The following is an 18,058-nucleotide window of genomic DNA, read 5'->3' on the forward strand; positions in this document are numbered from 1 at the left end:
TCAGGTGGCTTATTACAGGACGCCGTATGTAATGTCCACACCTGCTCACTGTGCATGAAATGGTGTCTCCTGTAAAGATTTTCTTCAAATCAAAGAGCAACAACAAATGCAAACAACCTACAGTTATGCAGGAGAAATTGAACAAGGAACAACATGACTTGAGGCACAGGACAGTATCCCGGAAAGATTAATGAGTGTTCCAGAGGACCCCAAATTAAAATAGCATTGTTGTACATATCATCGTGACAGGGGGATTAATTACCAGCCCTTATACAATGGTTTACAGAGATTACAGCACAGGCTAAAAACAAGTCATAGCTCCAATTAGTGAAATTCACTGCTTTTAAATTGATATCTTTTTTTGGGGCGGTGCACCAGCAGGTCAAGAGAGTAAAACTTGGCATCCAAACAACTGCTGGCCGAGTTACATTTTCCTCAAACTAGAATGTCGAAAATAACATCCAGAGGGAGAAAGTGTACAACAGGAACTGTACTGCAGCAATTTAAGTCTTTTTAAACGGCACAGTTTCTTTAAGGCATCCTGAATAAATTAAGGAGTGTCTCACACAAGAGATAGAGCTCGCTAAGAGAGTGGATAGTGTGCTTGTTTCACCTCCTCATCAATCAAGCATGGAAAGCAATCTAAATGCTGTCAATACAGGATGGCAAATAACATTGAGAGGTCTTTGGTGAACAGGAAGGGAAGGCGTTTGTAGGCGCACAGCCAAAATGTAGGCAGAGATCAAGGCAGAGTTGTGTTTCAGCTGCTTGACGTCATCCTAAATCTTGCTTTAGTACTTGGCAAATTGTGATGGAAAAATACAGCCGTTGCCAGCTGAGAGAATTGTCTCATCCCCACACGTCAGAGGCGTGGATTTTCCTTTCATGCCAAAATAGAAATGCAGTTTTAAAAAACTAAAACAGAAAAAAACCACATATGATCATGTTAAATAACGTCTGTTCCAACGTCACAGAATGTCTTGGAGATGCTTCCTTTGCTGTATAATAGTTCCACTTACGTACAAAAGACCCCGACAGCCTTTTTTTTTACAGTTAATACACATGTTGTGTAGATGTCCTGCTCATGGTTACGCATTGTGTTCAGATACTGTCAAACGGTAACCACGTAGTTTACCCGTCTAATGCTTTGAGTTTAAGTACTAACATCAGAAATGCTACATCCTCACAATGATCATACCAAGTCTTGATTTCGATCTGTCATAATGTTTGAAATCCGCACGAGAACCCTGTTCAGTGTGCATCATACCCTGCTATTAATCCTTGTGCCAAATGTTCGTGAGTAGCTGCATGCGTGTGAATGTGAGGCACTGCTCTCATGTTAAAGGCACCTTATGAAGAAAGGGAGGTCATTTCTAGATGCATTGAAAAGAAAGTGGCTGAAATAAACTTCTTTCTACAGTATATAGGTCATGACTTTATTAAGCCCTACATTATGTTAAAAATGCTATGGTTAACTTTTTAGTGCATTTGAACTTGAGACGGAGGATGCAGGGTTCAGACTGTTTTCCTCATTAACGTTCGTTATTCGTTATCCCTTACGGTTGCACACATATTTATGCACAAAAAACATAAATACTTTGGAATTAGGACTTAGTTTAGAATTTTTTTTCATCCATAGGCATTTGTCCTATTTTTGCCGGAAGACCATGAGGCTGAAAAACAATTGATCTTTGAGGTTGAGCAAGTGCATTTTCCAAAGCAGATACAGAAGAGAATCCATTTGAAGTAAGAGCGCCCGGCGCCACAATTGTTTGTGGCTATCAAAAGCTACCCTTTGCTGTCTCAGGAAACAAACAAACCATAAATCACTACTGATTGGACAGTGTGGGCGGCACTGGGTTCACCACAGCTCACACAAGAACACCAGGATCCCGATTAGCGGGGATGTATAAAAGTAAGTAAAGCTTTGGAAACTCAATGCCAAAAGTGAAGCTGTTTTGTTTCATACAATCATTCCATGATTATCTGGATGATGACTGTTATCAGTAGGGATTGTTTTTAAGGGAGGAAGGGCGGGGGGGTAAATCAAAACAAATCATTATTTCATGTTGAGGTTTGTTAACTAAAATGAAAGGATTGCACTATACCTTAGAGATGGTTGTTCTCCCTTGAAACATAAATTCTCCAATCATAGCTTAGCAACCGTTGCTAGGCACATCCTGTAAAGCTTAAGACAGATTTATAGCATTTCAAGGTGTTAATGAAAGCAACCCACGGGTCGAGTCAATAGCTACGATAACACAAGTGCACACCATGGCCAATTGAATATTTAACAATAGAAGGACGCAATAAGGACCTGTAGCGTGATTATTTTCATATTTATATATACATTTACGAGATGTCATCCCTCCTGAGAATTCTTCTCTAAGCTTGCATTTCCATTTTCTCCACAGTCAATCTCTGATTGGCATTTAGACAAAGCTTCCAAGTATCATGAAGAAGATTGACATTTGCAATGCTATTTTTTTTTTCTTGCATATTTGGACCGATACAATTTTTCTAGATGAACGCAACCCCTCAACCACCACTTCTTCTCCATTTAATGGAAAGCAGACCTGTAATTAAAGTGAACAATTTAAAATTCCCTCTGTAGACTTTGATGGGAGATTTGGACGGAATCCTTGCTCATATTGACGAGTGCTCGGCCTTGTAGTTCAACTGGGAATCTCAGCTCTTTGATGGAGTATGACACTTTTAAAATATACAACACGAATGAAAGCAAGATAATAAGGGAGTTTGATGCACAATCAAACATAAAACACGTCGTGTAATCTGTTTTCTGCCTCATTGCTTCTGGCACAGTTGGTTAATCAGAACTTTTTCAAGTGAAAACGGTGTCTGCTGCCGTCTGAGGCTGAACCCAAACAGATTGTTTGAGAATACCGACTCGGAAAAATAATAACATTGGTTTTTCTGTTCAGAGAAGATGACACAATTGCATGGATCACCTGGTCTGTTGTATCCACTTGATTGGCCAGCTCTCAACTGTCGGTCCATTGCACACCCAGTTGCATGAATGTCTGCATGTCGTATTACCATCTTACAGTACGGTGAGATTGATTCCATTCATCCGTGTTATTAGAGGCCTGGAGGGCAGCCAATGAAGAGGCTGTACAATATGGCACGGCAGAGCTCGGGTGACAATTCAATTAGCTGCCTCCATCTTTGCACCACCTCCACATGACCTGCACCAGTAGCTTTTGCTGACGATCAACCTAAGGAAAGTGATGGCATCCTTGGGTTGTGCTGCAAACGCAACCAACATACTGATTGGCCGAGAGGCCTTTAGGTTAATCGGATGGGTGGCTTCTCTTTCTTTTTCAGCTCACAGATTGGTTTCAGAGTAATAGCTGTGGGAAAATTGGCAATGGTTCATTTCAGACAACACAAAAGCACATTCAAATTACAGCTTTCTCCTCTTTTCTCTCAGAATGCGACTAGTGTTCCATTAATGACTATAATCATTGATCTTGCAGCTGCGGGACTTCAATTCTGACCTGTAATTTACTTTCTGAATTTGTTTGTTGTGAAATAATTTAGCTCATTTTTGCAAAATATGTCAAACCAGTTAGTAGGCTTTTTTCAGCTTTCCTTAATTGGCTCATCTGTGCCTAGACCATGCAGTAACCCACAGTACCTTTGCCACTTGCAATACGTATGAAAAATCAATTTAAGTCTTGAAATGTTTCTAGTTATCTGTGAATGCTGAGTATGTAGAAGTAATTCATTGCACATTTCTTCCATCTTGTTTCCACATAGCATTCCTTAATCCCTCACCGATCCACACTGCTGTTCATATTTGTAAAAACAAATACATGTGTCATAAAGTTAAGGCTTTTCAAAACCTTTGATTATGTTATCTGATTACTGTTTTAGTGTATATGTTTCCAGGATAAGAACTAAGTGATAGCTCTTAAAAAAAAAACAATATTTACTTTTTCAGTAAGATGGTCATGTATGCTTAGCATGTTTCACAGAAGGAAGCAAGAGAAGGACATTTATGCTGTCTCTCTTTCATCATTGAAGCCCAGTAACCGTAACCATAGCAACCATTTTTTCAACGCAGGAAGGAGCTCACTGTCCACATTGTATAGGGTCTGTACTTGTGACAGAATTGTGCAGTTTCAAAATGCATGTTTAATTGTAATGTGTACAGTTTTTGCTAATTTGAGGAAAGTTATGATTGAGGTTCACTTCTTTGGCGAGTCAACCGCCAAAGAAGTGAACTAAAAATAATATTCTTTGGTACAACTAATAAAAACGTGATGACCCTGACATTTATTGATGCCATACAGAATGGCTTATGGCTTTTGACACCAAACCAACGGAGCAAGTTTAAACTGCAACGTAAAACATGTAAGTCCTCATCCTATGGTCCATTCAGAGGGAACAGGTTATTGTGTGTGTAGTTTGTTCCTTTGAAGAATGGTCTATTATTTGTTGCATCGCTTGAATCTTAAAAATACCAGGACATGCACACACACACACACACACACACACACACACACACACACACACACACACACACACACACACACACACACACACACACACACACACACACACACACACACACACACACACACCGCCTCGGTGCTGCCTATACAGTTCGATCTCAGATCTCTGAGCAACGCGGGGCCTAATTGTATCTGGGAGCTACTGTGATGCTGATCTCTGGAGATCTCATTATAAGATCCACAAGCTGTTCAGGCACGTATGCGCTCTCTTCTCTCTCTCATCCCAGGGTGCACATCATCATTTTATGGAATCTCCATCAACCATCCGCAGTATTGACAGAATAAAACAATTATTGTTGATGAGGAAATTGCATCACGATCCTAAAGCGAGACACATAGATACAGAAAAGGTAAAGTGCGAGATGTTTGATGTTGCCGTTAGATGTCTAGCGTCTCGTTAGCAGCTCTTTTCTGAGCTCTGAGAGCTTTTTCTGGGACAGTTTTCTGTCTTTCAATAGGTTTCCTCAGGGTTAACATTATAAATCATTCAAGTTTTACAATGTAACACATGGAATAATGTCGTGAAGTGGTTAGGTCTAGGCAAGAAAACTACTTGGTTGGAATTAGAAAAATTATATTACAGTCTTAATCAGAAAAAAAGGGTGCCTTGAGAATCAGTATCTGAGGGCCAAGACACTGAGGGCTAATGACCAGATATCACTATTTATCTTCCATAAGATTCAGATACGTCAATTGTCAAAGATAAGTTTACGACTACCATAGCAATAACAATACTAGTTTTCTCTGAGTATTTGTGTGTGTAAGTCTCACTGTGTGTAATAATTATGACTACATGAATGGTTGTTTTTAACCTACTGTATACTGATGATAACAGACATGGACACAGCAACATGTAATGAGCAGGACCGGGCAGTGAGGGTTACTGAGAGACAATTCAAACTAATAATTAAACTTGTGTCATTTAAACCTTTGCACTCGTTGAGTTGATCATCGGTCCAGGTCACTGTGCTCCCCAATCTGGGCAGTAATTGTGCTCGGATTGCTATCCTGGCCCTCTCATGGTCATGCAAATATGTGCAAACACACCTGGCAGTCCAAGAAATTAGCTGCAGATTTGTTTTACATTAAGTGCTGCATTTTGCAAAAACACTTCCAACAGACAAAGTTGAAAACAAAAAAGCCTTGTATCCCCCCGGCATGCGGCTGTTTCAATAATGAAATCGCATCTCCCTTTTGGCCCAGGTCTAAAAAAAAAAAACAAGTACGTTCAGTATGAGTAATGAGGAGGAAAAAAGGGCCCATTCACTTGAGACGGATGTCCCCCCTTCACATCTCCAGCACTACTTACTTCCACCAGATCCTTCTCAAATACACACTCCTCAGCCTCCACCAGCCTATCGATCACCACCACTCTATCATCCAATCTGAGGGAAAATAAGTGTTGGCAACGTACTTGATCCATAACATTTACTTCATATGATCTGCTATCTGCAGCAGACGTTTTTTGGAGCTGGTTGTAGATGGATGTGCAGGTGAGTCCTGGTGGAACAGAATCCACTGAATGCACCCATTCTAACATTCATTTTTTTGGTTCAGGTTACCTCCTCACATGGGGTACGTGAGAAATTGTACTGGCAGTGTATTTGTAAACCTTGTCTGACATCAGAATGAGATATTACCAGGGAGGATGAAGTGGTATTCGCTTAGAGGACATACAGATGATGTATCACTTACGAACTGATCAGAGGCAAAGAAGCATGACATTGTGGCAAGTATAGGCAATCTCACAGGGTAAACCAGCTGGAAATCAAATTAGGATAGGTCTTTGGAACAGGTAGGTTTAAAAGCATGGCTAACCCTGTAGAAAAGGGACTTTTCACTTTCCATCGCCTCCTATGCTCAGTGTATCTGAGCTTATGGAAAGCTGAGAAAATATTTGGACACACGAGGCAGCCTCCTGTGAATGGAACACATGTGGTCAGTGCTTTCAGGAGGTGTCTGTATACATATATATATATATATATATATATATATATAGGTAACACGCAGACAGAGAAGGTTTCCTCTTAGTTCTCTGAATTGATGACAGAAGTGATGTAAAATCTTGCAAAGACAAAGAAGCAGAGGTGACTCGTCATAAAAATTATTTAATTATCCTAATTTTTTATCAGAGGACGAATATCAATTATTCACTTTTTACAATATATTACTATCATTAGACTGCTTTATACATTGTTTTATATATTAAGAATTTTCTAATTATTTTTGTACATTCTTCCGCCACTGGCATTCCCCGGTCATGTTGAACAGAAAATAAGGGAAAAAGGCACATGATTGCACCTTTCCTCTGTGAGCAATACAGTCCAAAGAAACAGAGAACTGCAGTGGTTTGTGTGAGAGCAGGTGAAATGCCTCCCCACCAGGTGATGGGCAGCCCCATTGAAATCACATGTCTTGCCAACGCAGCACAATATGTCCAAAGCAATTTTCAAAATCAAAGCCCATAATATTCACTTCGATGTGGCAACTGATGAAAACCACAACTTCTGATAAGCTCAAATGCTTTTTTTTTATCCAGATAGTTTTATCATATAAACAAAATAATTACTAGGAGGTCGAGCCACATTGAGGGTATGCACTCGGGTGTTTTGTTACTTAGTTCTGTACATGAATCTGAATGTCAGAAATGTGAGCCATTTCAAACAATGCAACTTGCCATAAGGTCTCCGACGACACGCAGCTCAGTGCAACACATGAATTGATCAGATTGTTCTGCTAGATTTAACGTTGGAAAGCTCTGTGGCCGGAGGGCAGCCGAGTGTACTGCGAAGTCTCGATAGCGAACACGCTAGCTCCATTAGTCTCATCAACTGCCCACATTTTGAGATCCAACCGCGACTCGAAACACAGTCCAAACTGGGTCAGAGGTTGTTCTCTTGCTTCAGTGCCTGGGATGCTTAATCCAGTTTCGTATCATCCACTTCTGACCGGAGCATCTCTGGACCACCAGGCGGAGGCCAAAGTTAGCATCCTTGGACATTTCAACCTCCAAACACCGTCCGGTGTCCCTGCTTATGATTGGGCCATTCTGCAACAAAAACATAGGAGAGTATGACCAAACATGCACAATAACCACCGCATTATTAGAATTCATGTTAAATGGTTACGGTATCAGATATTAGGTACTTTCGATGTGACTTAAATGATTCCATTTACCTGCGTAAAGTCCCAAAGCCTCTGGGACACCCTAGAAACAGTGTCACATTTTTTCAGTCTGGGAGTGCGTCCTCTGCCATCATCAACGAGGCATTTTGTGTCAGGCAGGAAGGTGGTCGACCCCAGGGGTCCTAGCTGGAGAAGCCCCTCAGTAGCATAGCGGGCGAGCTACAACATAGAGAAAACCAATGTGTCACACTGCTGGACTCATTTAGAGTGGCATCAATCAAAGCTAAACAAAAAACACATGGCTTTAGAGACAAACTTAAAAACAAACTTTAAATTAATTAGTTAATTAAACTATTAGTTATTTTTTGACTGGGAAAAATCCATAGATAAAACACAGGACACATTACATGTGGTGTTGTAGAACATCTCAGTGTACAGAAATGCAATGAATCAACAGTGACAGCTGCCCCGATACTTCCCCCGAACCCAGACTTGATCCCTGGCTGTTTTAATCCGCACATGAAAGGCTGTGTGGTGATACGTATCGGTTACGTAAGGATACAGTAGAGATAGTATCTATTATTTATGGGAGTGAAAAATGAGATGGCGAAGATAGGGAGGTCTTGGGTACAACAGCAGCTCTGCTTCAAGGGGAACAGGCATACATGACTGAATCACACACACACCACCCCCCCCATCCCTCCCCTTCTTCTACAAAGGCTCAGGGTATCAATGTTATTCTCAGTGTAACTCTATGGAGTGTGACATAATGCCACATAAAGCCATAGAATCCAAACATAGGAAGCTGAGGTCTTTCTAAATGCTGCCATGTGCTTTTAAATTTATTTATTTTTAAATCTATGATTTTTTTTAATTGGCGCTTTGTATCAGGTCATCAGGACTATACTCCGTAAAAACCTTTGAAAAATATTCATTTATTTTTTAAATCCTGCATGCAATATTATGCAAAAGCTACTATTGTCTTCAAATCCTGTTGGAAGTATCTTTCCAGCATGTTCAAATCTGATACAGCTTTGTCTGAATGGAGGGATTTAGAAGCATGGATGGAGGAACTGGAGCTGCAGGGAGGGGCTCGCGTGGGTGGTGCTCCCTGTGAGAAGAGAGAATGCAGGTGGTTTTAATCCAATGTTCTGCCCTAAAGAGTCACTTCAAACAAATAGGAAAATAATGAAGAGGCAATTTGCGGGTCACTCACAGTTCACTGGAGCTGGACTGCCTATGAAGATGCTGATAAGTATTTTATGCTTTGGACTAAGGAATGTCAGACATTACATAAACATTATTCAAACTCTCAATCTAATGGGAGATTACTTTGAATTTGTGCCCTTCTTCTCCAGGTGAAAGCTTGAAGGTCATTTGGATGAAACCCCTCTTTGTGGTATCTTGTATTGTTGGGTCAGAGTTACAGGTAAACGTTCGAAGCAGATTTATCTATGGTGTAAACTATGAGTGGGCAGAAGGCAAGCCTCATAGAATCCCTAGTGGTGCCTTTTTATAGCGCAGTCTGGCAGCAGTTTATATGCTAATACATCTTAAATGGGACCATAACAAATAATTAATGTAAGGAAATGATTCCGCTAAGCCAATTAACCTGTGACTCATCCAGCAAAATTAGATGCTCCATTACCTTTGTGCCATTGCAAAAGTTCTGAAGCCACTTTCTGAAGGTCAATCTAATCTCAAGTTTCTTAATTAGCTCATTAACGGCCTCACGCTGTGACAATGTCAATACAGGACAGAGTGTTTGTTGATTGCCTTTGGATGTGATCTCCACATCTACCTTTCCCGTACCTTGCTCCACCACAATGTTAGGAGCGTGTTTATGCCACAGACTATCACACACATTTTTAGAAGGGCTTGGCTTGCATTTTCTCTTCATATTATATTTCATTTCAGGCGTGGGAATCTGAGTCCCATATATAACGGAAGCTTTAAGTTGTCCCACACCATCACCACCATGCTCATCCAAGTACATGGATTTCACTACAAAATGCACACCTTCAGACACATTGGACTGATCAGCACTCCGGGTTCATGTCCACGGCAAGTGCAAGATTATTGGAGATCGTTATTCCAGTTGCAGCCTCTTTAAAAGTTTTATAATATGTTTTTTTTCGGTCTGTTTTGATGTTTAAATGATTTATGCCGCAAACTCTGCTATCACATCAAATGTGGCATAATGTGATCATTTACAGTGAGTTATGGGCTGAGGATTGCCCCAACCATTTTTTAGTTTTTATTTCCCTGTCGGGCCTCTGTTTTCAGATGTGTGTTCACATTGTACAGCTGGCAGAGTGGTTTGAGAGCTCTGAACGAGGAGCGACTATGACGCAGTGGGCCCCAGGACACAAACATTCAAAACACCCCATCATCGGGTTTTTTCCTTTGTTTCGCATTTCTTTGTAGTCGGTACACATCTCTGTGGAGTGTTTTTGTGTCTCCTTTTGAACATTTTGTGTCTCTTTGCAATGCTTTGTGTGTCTTTGTAGTCGGCTATTTGCCTGACACTTGGGGTCCCTGAGCCTTTTCGCTCTGTGGGCCAGTTAAGTAATTCGTCCATGGCCGTGAGACCAATGATGTGACCTGCTGAGAGCGTGTGTTCACTATTCTATTATCTGTCTCTCCTAGTTATTGCACTGCAGCAAAAAGGGCTTCGTAGCTCTCCCGCCATTCATTCACCCATTGCATTATTGGACAAAGGTGAGGCATTATTCATGATTTAAACTTCCACTGAGATTGAAAAATTATTCCGGCCAATTATATTTAGTCCTAAGCAAACGGAGCAAGGGTAAAAAGCAATGCAAAATCCTTCTATCTTAGCAAATTGAATTCTGTCCCGCTCACAATAATGTTGATCATTACTATAATCTAATGATACAAAGAGCTCTCTGTAGAGGAAACGAGGAGAGGCTGGTGAGCGGCTGGCCTCCTCATAATACTCCTTCACATGAGGGAAAATGAACATGTCACTCACTAGCAAGAGAAGCAGTTTGGAGAGGGGGGAAATGTAAGAATATACATGAATAGAATTAGCATGATTTGTCTTCAGGAATAGTCATTTTCAGAGACAACAGTGTTACGCACAGAGTGTAATTTGTCCTGGTATCTATTCAGGCGAAGGTCATACTGAGCACACATTCTCTATCCAGCAGCAACGGCCTGCATATTCATTTATCTACCTGCAGTCCCACTCTGGAGTGCTGCAGTGCTTTCTGATGGAGCTTAGATAAAGCTGTGGGTGATTCCTTGCATCGTACTCTGAATGCTATTGAAGTCAAAACAACAGGTTTTCTAAATTTATGCTGACATTATACAGTGGCCTTAAGCCAGTGAGATAATCCAAAAGTAATTTCACTAATCTTGAGGCAGTGTGAAGAATTGATTTCTTGTTATACTTAGCCGCATGCCTTATTGTACTCTTGGTGAAAAAAATACAGATGACCAGGACAACACTTCAAATTTATGAAATGAAAACATCTAATTTATTTAAAAATGATGTAAGTGATTTCTTTGAATTGAATCATTGAAACCATTGAATAGACAAATCCATAAGCATATAGCATACATACTAATATTGTGAAAAGATGAATTCCATAAAAGTAAAGGACACAGTAATTGTGCAAGAATTTAATGTGGTTGTGATTTTCAGTGGTTTGGGAGGAGCATGATTTTTTTTACATAGAGTTGTAGATCATGTTGCTGTATGAAGATTAAGGAAGACTTATACAATAAAAAGGACATGAGGGCAACGTTCATTAAATAGCTTTCCTAGTCATGCCAATATATTTACATTTATTTTTACTGACATAATCTGTCCTCAAACTACATTGTACATATAGCCAGCACAATGCTGCAGGGATTATTGATCTCATCTGGCCTTTTAAGATTTGGGATCCTCCAGGAGGAGCTGGACCAAAGTGACTGGGGAGAGGCACATCTGGAATACCCGGCTAAGCTTGCAATCACGACCCAGCCCCGGATAATCGCAAGTAAATGGGTGGCTAAGGCAGCCAGATTTTTACTAGGACCCCAAAGCCGCCAATAAGTACACTTCATCTTTCACACTATGTTCAGGATTCTGAATTCATTACAATACAGAGCTTTTTTTAAATGTATACATTTTATGAGTGGCCAGTACTGGGGGTTATATACAGTCCAATACCGGAGGTGTAGTTGAACAACAAGCTGACTGTTTCACAAGTAGCGAGCTAATTTCGAGCAAAAAATGAAAACCCTAGAAATCGTCAGCTAATAACCGTGTGTTCCGATATTGCATTTTGGGGAATTCTCTCTACACTGACGGTTTAACTGCATTTAACCATAGCCGGCTCACATGTTATTGGGTAACATGAAATGTGTTTCCCATGTATGACTATCATGCTATTTATCTTTGATAGTTTAAAACTATTTAACCAGAATACTAATAAAGTGTGCGTCTAAATTAAATCCTCTGAAAGGCTTTTTCCCAATTTTGTAGCTTGCACATTTCTATTTAGAATTTACTGTATTTCCAATGTATTAAGTGATATGGCTGCCTGGTGAAGACAACCGCAAACATGGACACACAAACGATCTCTGACGCTGGTCTGACCTGCGAGGACATGCCGTGGCACGGGTAGAGGATGGCTTTGTCATCGTCCTCAGAGCCCTGGTCCAGGCAGTAGCCGCTGGCTTTGCTGTTCCTCACCTGAAAGACAACACAGAAGGTCCAGGTAGTATAAAAGAAGAGTGTGTGGCTGAAGTTGGAAAGACACAGAGAAGCCTCTTGCATGGTAGGTAAGATTAGAATTAGAATTTAGGAACAGTTTAGAGTGTTGGAACATGTACTTATTCCTCTTGCTGTGAGTTAAAACTTGTAACAATAAGATGAAAGATGAATACTGACAGATGGAAAGTTTGCGCGACTTCATAAAAAATTCAGCTTCTCTTATGCAACCTTCCGTTGATGGGATTGACTCATGATCATCTTTAAGAGGCTTATGTCACTCCTTAAACATGTTAAATTATGTAAAAGCGAGGTAGATCAAGGATTCTTGCCAAAGCAGAAGAGAGGTATTGTCACCGCGCTGCATTTCAGGTAAATTCAAAAGATAAATCAAGGAAGGCTGCTGTGTTGTACGACCAGGCAACCTCTTTATTTATCTATTTTTCTTTATTTCTTATATTAAGAAAATTAAATTGTGTATCTGAATGAAATGTTCAGACCAGTCCAGGTACATGAAGGACTACTGATCATAATCCACAAAAGTGGAAAAAAAGGTCTGATGGATCTTGACATTGAGCCACAATGTTTAACAATGTGTTGGGGATGTAAAAGATTTGCTTAAAAAAACCCTGAACCTGAACACGACTTCCTGCATACTGGTTGCTGGTTAGATTTGCCACAAAATGTACTAGGAAAGCAAATCAACCAACCTATTTATTTGTATATTACCCGTGAATCATCTCCTCACCTCCTGTCAATCAGATTCACTGCAGCGTGTTCACACAATCCTATATCACCGCAACGTGATGACCTGGCCGTGACAGGATATTAACATGCTGTGACCGGTCCCTGTCCGTCTCTCCCGCTCCTCCAGGCTTCCAGATGGTGGTGCGCATTTAAGCGTGAGCTCAGGTTCTGTGTGATATGAATGCGTATGGCTTCATTTCCAGGTTGTGACACATTTACCATGTGCTGTTGTCAGGGACGGTTCCACTCGATTGGGTCTGGTCAGCGTGCTCATGCGCCTGTGCTGATGCTCAGTGACAGATGAGACTCACTTCTGCCGCCGCGGCGGCCATGTGGCAACGCAAAGCTTGCCGACCGATGTGAAATACTGCCACTTAAGTGGCGGCCGCTCTGAGGTATCCATTAGCTGGGTGCCACAGTCAAAACAGGCGGCAGGGAAAACAATTTTGATGAATCTAGAGGTGTATTTTGCTGCATTCTGACATTGCATTTGGAGAGCGTATTGATTTGCCAATGTTTTCCATTGTTGATGGATATGGAAAAAAAAAACGGTCTGACTGGAATGTATTCACTTCTTCAACCTGTCATAATCCTGTTTCCTTCCCACTGTGATAAGTCAAGCCCAAAATCAAAATCAAGTTGGAATAAAAAACTAAAAGTATTTAATTAAAACTAATTCTGAGGAAATTGCATTTAATCTTGTGTGGTGATGCTGCATTGCTTATAGCAACTAGATACCTTGACCTTCTACAATATGGAATTAACCATTTTAGTTTTTATTGTGTATGCTGTGAGCTTTACAGTGAATTTCTTTTTGTTCCGCTCATATCAGTTTGTGTTCAAGCACCACTTACTTGCATCGTTGTTGTTTTTTTACACACTACAGATAATAATTAATACATTTTCAGCCGCTCATTTTCTGTATTTATCATCCATTCATCATTGTCTTATGCGTCCTCTTTAAACCCCCGCTATGTAATAAAATTATAGACGACAAGGATGGAGCCAAAGAAATCCTGCTGGGTATTTTAAACAATCCTGTTAGCAGGTATCTCACCTCGCCGTATGTGATGGTGTTGTTGTAGATCCGCATCTCTGGGTAGACGTGTTCAAGGTACCAGCGAAAACTCCGACATTGCAGTCTCTTCCTTAAGGCCAAACGCTCCGAGACATCCCCGAAATCAACTCCGGGGTTCTGTCGACAAAGGACGCAAAACAAAGAGGAAGAAACGCTCTTAGCCAGCAGGCACTTTACTTCAGAACCAATGGAGAATAGAGCTGCTGGAGAAATTGAAACCCGCAGGAGCGCGGAGGTGCTGAGAAGGACGCAACAAGCCTTTAGTTAAGAGACGGATGGATGTGTCCGTCATGTGGGACTTTTATCGTTCTTTCATGCTGAGCAAATTCTAATCAGCCGCTTAATTATGAGCCCTCACGGCCCTGCACGCCGTATAGAGGTGGCTTCCCTGGTTGATTATGGAGAAGCCTAACAGCTGCACTTCTGGGCATCGGCGGCCTGATCCTGACACACGCGCACACCCACGCGCACACAGACACAAAGCACCTAGCACTATGGGGATATACAGAGCACGACTTAAATGTGCATGATGTGCAAATAAACAGGTATTCTCTATATGAATGGAAGATTTGCACATTCACATAAAAGAACAAAGACATTTATACATTTCCACAAAGATTCATGCAAATGCACACATTCACATCGATGCACACTGTTGTCTAATTACAACACACTGTTTCCAGGCATATCCTCCTCTCAGTTTCTCCGCTCTGTAGGAATCTACAGCCAACTGCTGAACTTGATTTCAACATCTGTTAATAATGAATTTTAGTTGGAATTTATTTTGTACAATAAAGTGACGCTAACAAATGTTCTAGTGGAAGGTTATTGTTTTCGGTGGTTTTTGCCGCTGAAGAGAATAATAAAAACCTTTCCCTGCCAAAGTAATTCAGCTCCCAGCAGGTACCTCAGACAATAACACAAATCTGGGGATTGTGCGTATGGGAGGGTTGGGAGGAAGAGGGGGGGGTGGATGGAATATTTGTGGCATTGGTTCTTTGTACTGTACACAAAATAACTCTGCGCCACAGGACAGCTCAGGTAATAATGCGCCATGCCACTGTGTTTGTAATTACACTGGAGAAGGGCTGTGGCCTAAATTGGCTAGTTCGTCAAAGCCCCCCCGCCACACACACACACACACACACACACACACACACACAGTAACCCCCCAACATGTTCTTGAAGCTGCACTCCATGGTAACACAATTTCCCCAGCTGGTACTTCGTGCCTACACTTTGTGAGTTCTCATGTAAACATGTTTGTGTCAGATTGCAGGCATCCACAGCATTTCAGACCTCTATGCTAATGGGCTTTCAGACACGTCCTTCTCAGACAATCATCTCATGCACGGATGAAGAGGCAATTAGGATTCTAAATTAAACACTTTATTAATAAAAGTAGCTGTTTACTATTTTGTAGCCCATCTCAAAGACCCTTGAAAGCAATTACACTAAACTGATGTGTCTGAAGATAGACTGATGAGCCTCAGCTCATTCACTTGGTGCTGCGTTTTGGAGTGCGACTCCGCTGCTTCCTCGCTCTGCTGCCGGCATGAAGGTCAAATGGGATGAAATCGGAGTTTTGAATTTCTATTGACTAGTGTCTCCGGAGAGCCCAACTGCATGTCTGAATGACCAAGCGAAAAAAAGAAAAAGGGCTCAGGGTTTGAGGGAGGGAGTGATATTAAAAGGAGAAAAAAAACCCTTACGTTCATGGGGATGTTCCAGGCCATGTAGACGTGGGATTTGTATTCATCCATCCACACTTCAGCGGCCCTCAGGGCGTTGCGCTTAGCGTAGTAATCTATGTCATTGTTGTAGGGCTTCTTGGTACGCTCGATGTGAGCCACTCTGGCACATGGAAGGACTTCCATACTTCCTCCACACTGCCACACCTAGACCGCAGCAGGAAAGAGAGTCGATGTTTGGGTTAAATGTGGAGGTGTATAGGGAGCTTTGCTTTTCAGGTACACATTAAAACTGTAGAAACGGAGGATGCTTTTATTTCAACAATCTGGGAGCAGAGGAAATGAAACACATTTTGCTTACATCAGATCAAAAGAAGTCTGGCACTCAGGAATAATGACTTTGATTAGGCCCAAACTTTTTAACCAAAAATCTACTTTCCTCAATCCGAATGTTACGATGTTGTTAGAAACAAACAAACAATTCTGGTGCATTACAGTCTTGGTCTTATGGTTAAAGTTTTTGCTATTGGTCATGAAAACATGGTACCTACAAGGTGAAGTCATAGGAGCACAGCAGCAATGCTACAACAAAGTTACTCAAACCAGGTAAATTATAAACAAGATAAGAATTTAAGCAACATAAGTCAGACTAAAAGTAGGTAAAGGCTTACACAGGGTGTGTGTAGATAAAACTAGTGAAGTGCTGAAGGTCAGTATTGATCCCAGAGCTTGGTCTGTAAACAGTGATGGATGTTTGTGACCTTTTTAAAACATCACATTTCAAGATCTTATCAAGTTACTCAGTAAGAACAATCTAATTATTATAAATGGAAAGGGTGTCCGAAAACACAACAATGCAAACAATATAGGGCTGTTCAACTAAAGATTCCAGAGAAATCCAAACTTTTGACTTCGTTATAGCACAATTCCGCTCTCCCATTTGTGTTATACAGCATCAGATTCTTGCTTTAGATGCAATGAATAAGCTTGGCATTTTGACCATTCATCATCACGGTGATGAAAGTGAAACCCGGTAGTTAAAAGGAGGGAAAAATTACAGGGACGAAAGGTCAAATATGCCCCTTCAGTAATGCGTCGGTTGCGTCATGTTAATAGATGGATTTGCTGTCATCTTCTTTGTAATGCAGCCACCTGATTAACATATAGGATGTATGCATGGACGCACGGCACACTGATGCGACATTTTCCAGCTCATTATAGATGGGAGCAGAGTGCTATTGTACAACAACCAACTATTCATTTTAGCTCACGAGTCTTTCTCTAAAATAACACACATGTGCTTAACACTGAATCTATATGTTACTGTCCATTATTGTCTGCTGACGGGAGTAATGGAGTGGGTGATAAATGGCTCTGCAAGCTAATGAGCCCACAGAGAGCGTCCCATGGCAAGCACAAAACCCTGGAATGAGTGCTGTGCATGTGGCATAGCGACTGTCATACATGAAGCCAGGAGGTGCACATCTTAAAACCGCATCTATCACAGCAAAATGTATTGATTGACTGCACAGTTAGGGATGTTGTGACAGTTGTCCAACGTAAAGGTAATAAAATAGTGTCAGTTTCATGGTGGTAAAATAGTCATTTCTGAGGTTGCCGCACAACTTCTGAATTTTAAAAGCTCCTTTCAAAAGAACACCCTTCCAACAACATACAGTATGCAAATCTATGCCATGCTGTGGGAAGGTGGCCCAGCAGTTCCAGCCTAGTGCAGCGCCATCAGAACGTCACAGCATAAGGTAATGTCCTCGTAGCCGGACAAACCACAGCGACGCCACCACCCGCAGAACCTTAATGATCACAACAATGCCTAAACAGATGTTCTGACCCATTAACATCTCTCTGAACCCAAAATGAGACGATGATGTGAAAGGAGACTACTGTTGCAAAACAAGTTCTGCCATCAAGTCCGCTGTTTTGAGTTGACCATAATAATTCAATGCCATGCAGGTAAGTACAGCTTGTTCTGTTCTAGGGCACAATTATCATGTGGAGTGATTTATTCAAACTGTTTTCACATAGTTTGCAAAATCAACAAAAGGTTCTTTGTCAAAAACATCAACTAAAAAAGAAAAACAGCTAAATGTGTTCCTCGAACAGCTGCATGAATATTTCTTGCAAATTTCCCAAG

At 41.1% G+C, this 18,058-nt stretch overlaps 1 protein-coding gene across 3 annotated transcripts in view; it reads right to left on the reverse strand.

Annotated features, from left to right (window-relative positions):
* Nucleotides 1-6,630: 6,630 nt before the first annotated feature.
* Nucleotides 6,631-18,058, reverse strand: part of galnt9 (polypeptide N-acetylgalactosaminyltransferase 9) — a 55,427-nt gene continuing 43,999 nt past the window's right edge. For all 3 annotated transcript variants that reach the window (XM_037483013.2, XM_037483014.2, XM_037483015.2), the window contains 5 exons: nt 15,928-16,113; nt 14,195-14,332; nt 12,277-12,372; nt 7,716-7,883; nt 6,631-7,587 (listed from right to left, as the gene is read on the reverse strand). In XM_037483013.2, coding sequence (XP_037338910.1) covers nt 7,441-7,587; nt 7,716-7,883; nt 12,277-12,372; nt 14,195-14,332; nt 15,928-16,113 — 735 coding nt within the window. In that variant the 3' untranslated portion in view covers nt 6,631-7,440. The remainder of the gene's footprint in view (nt 7,588-7,715; nt 7,884-12,276; nt 12,373-14,194; nt 14,333-15,927; nt 16,114-18,058) is intronic.

This window comes from Pungitius pungitius, chromosome 5 (genome assembly GCF_949316345.1).
Source record: "Pungitius pungitius chromosome 5, fPunPun2.1, whole genome shotgun sequence".
Classification (NCBI taxonomy): domain Eukaryota; kingdom Metazoa; phylum Chordata; class Actinopteri; order Perciformes; family Gasterosteidae; genus Pungitius; species Pungitius pungitius.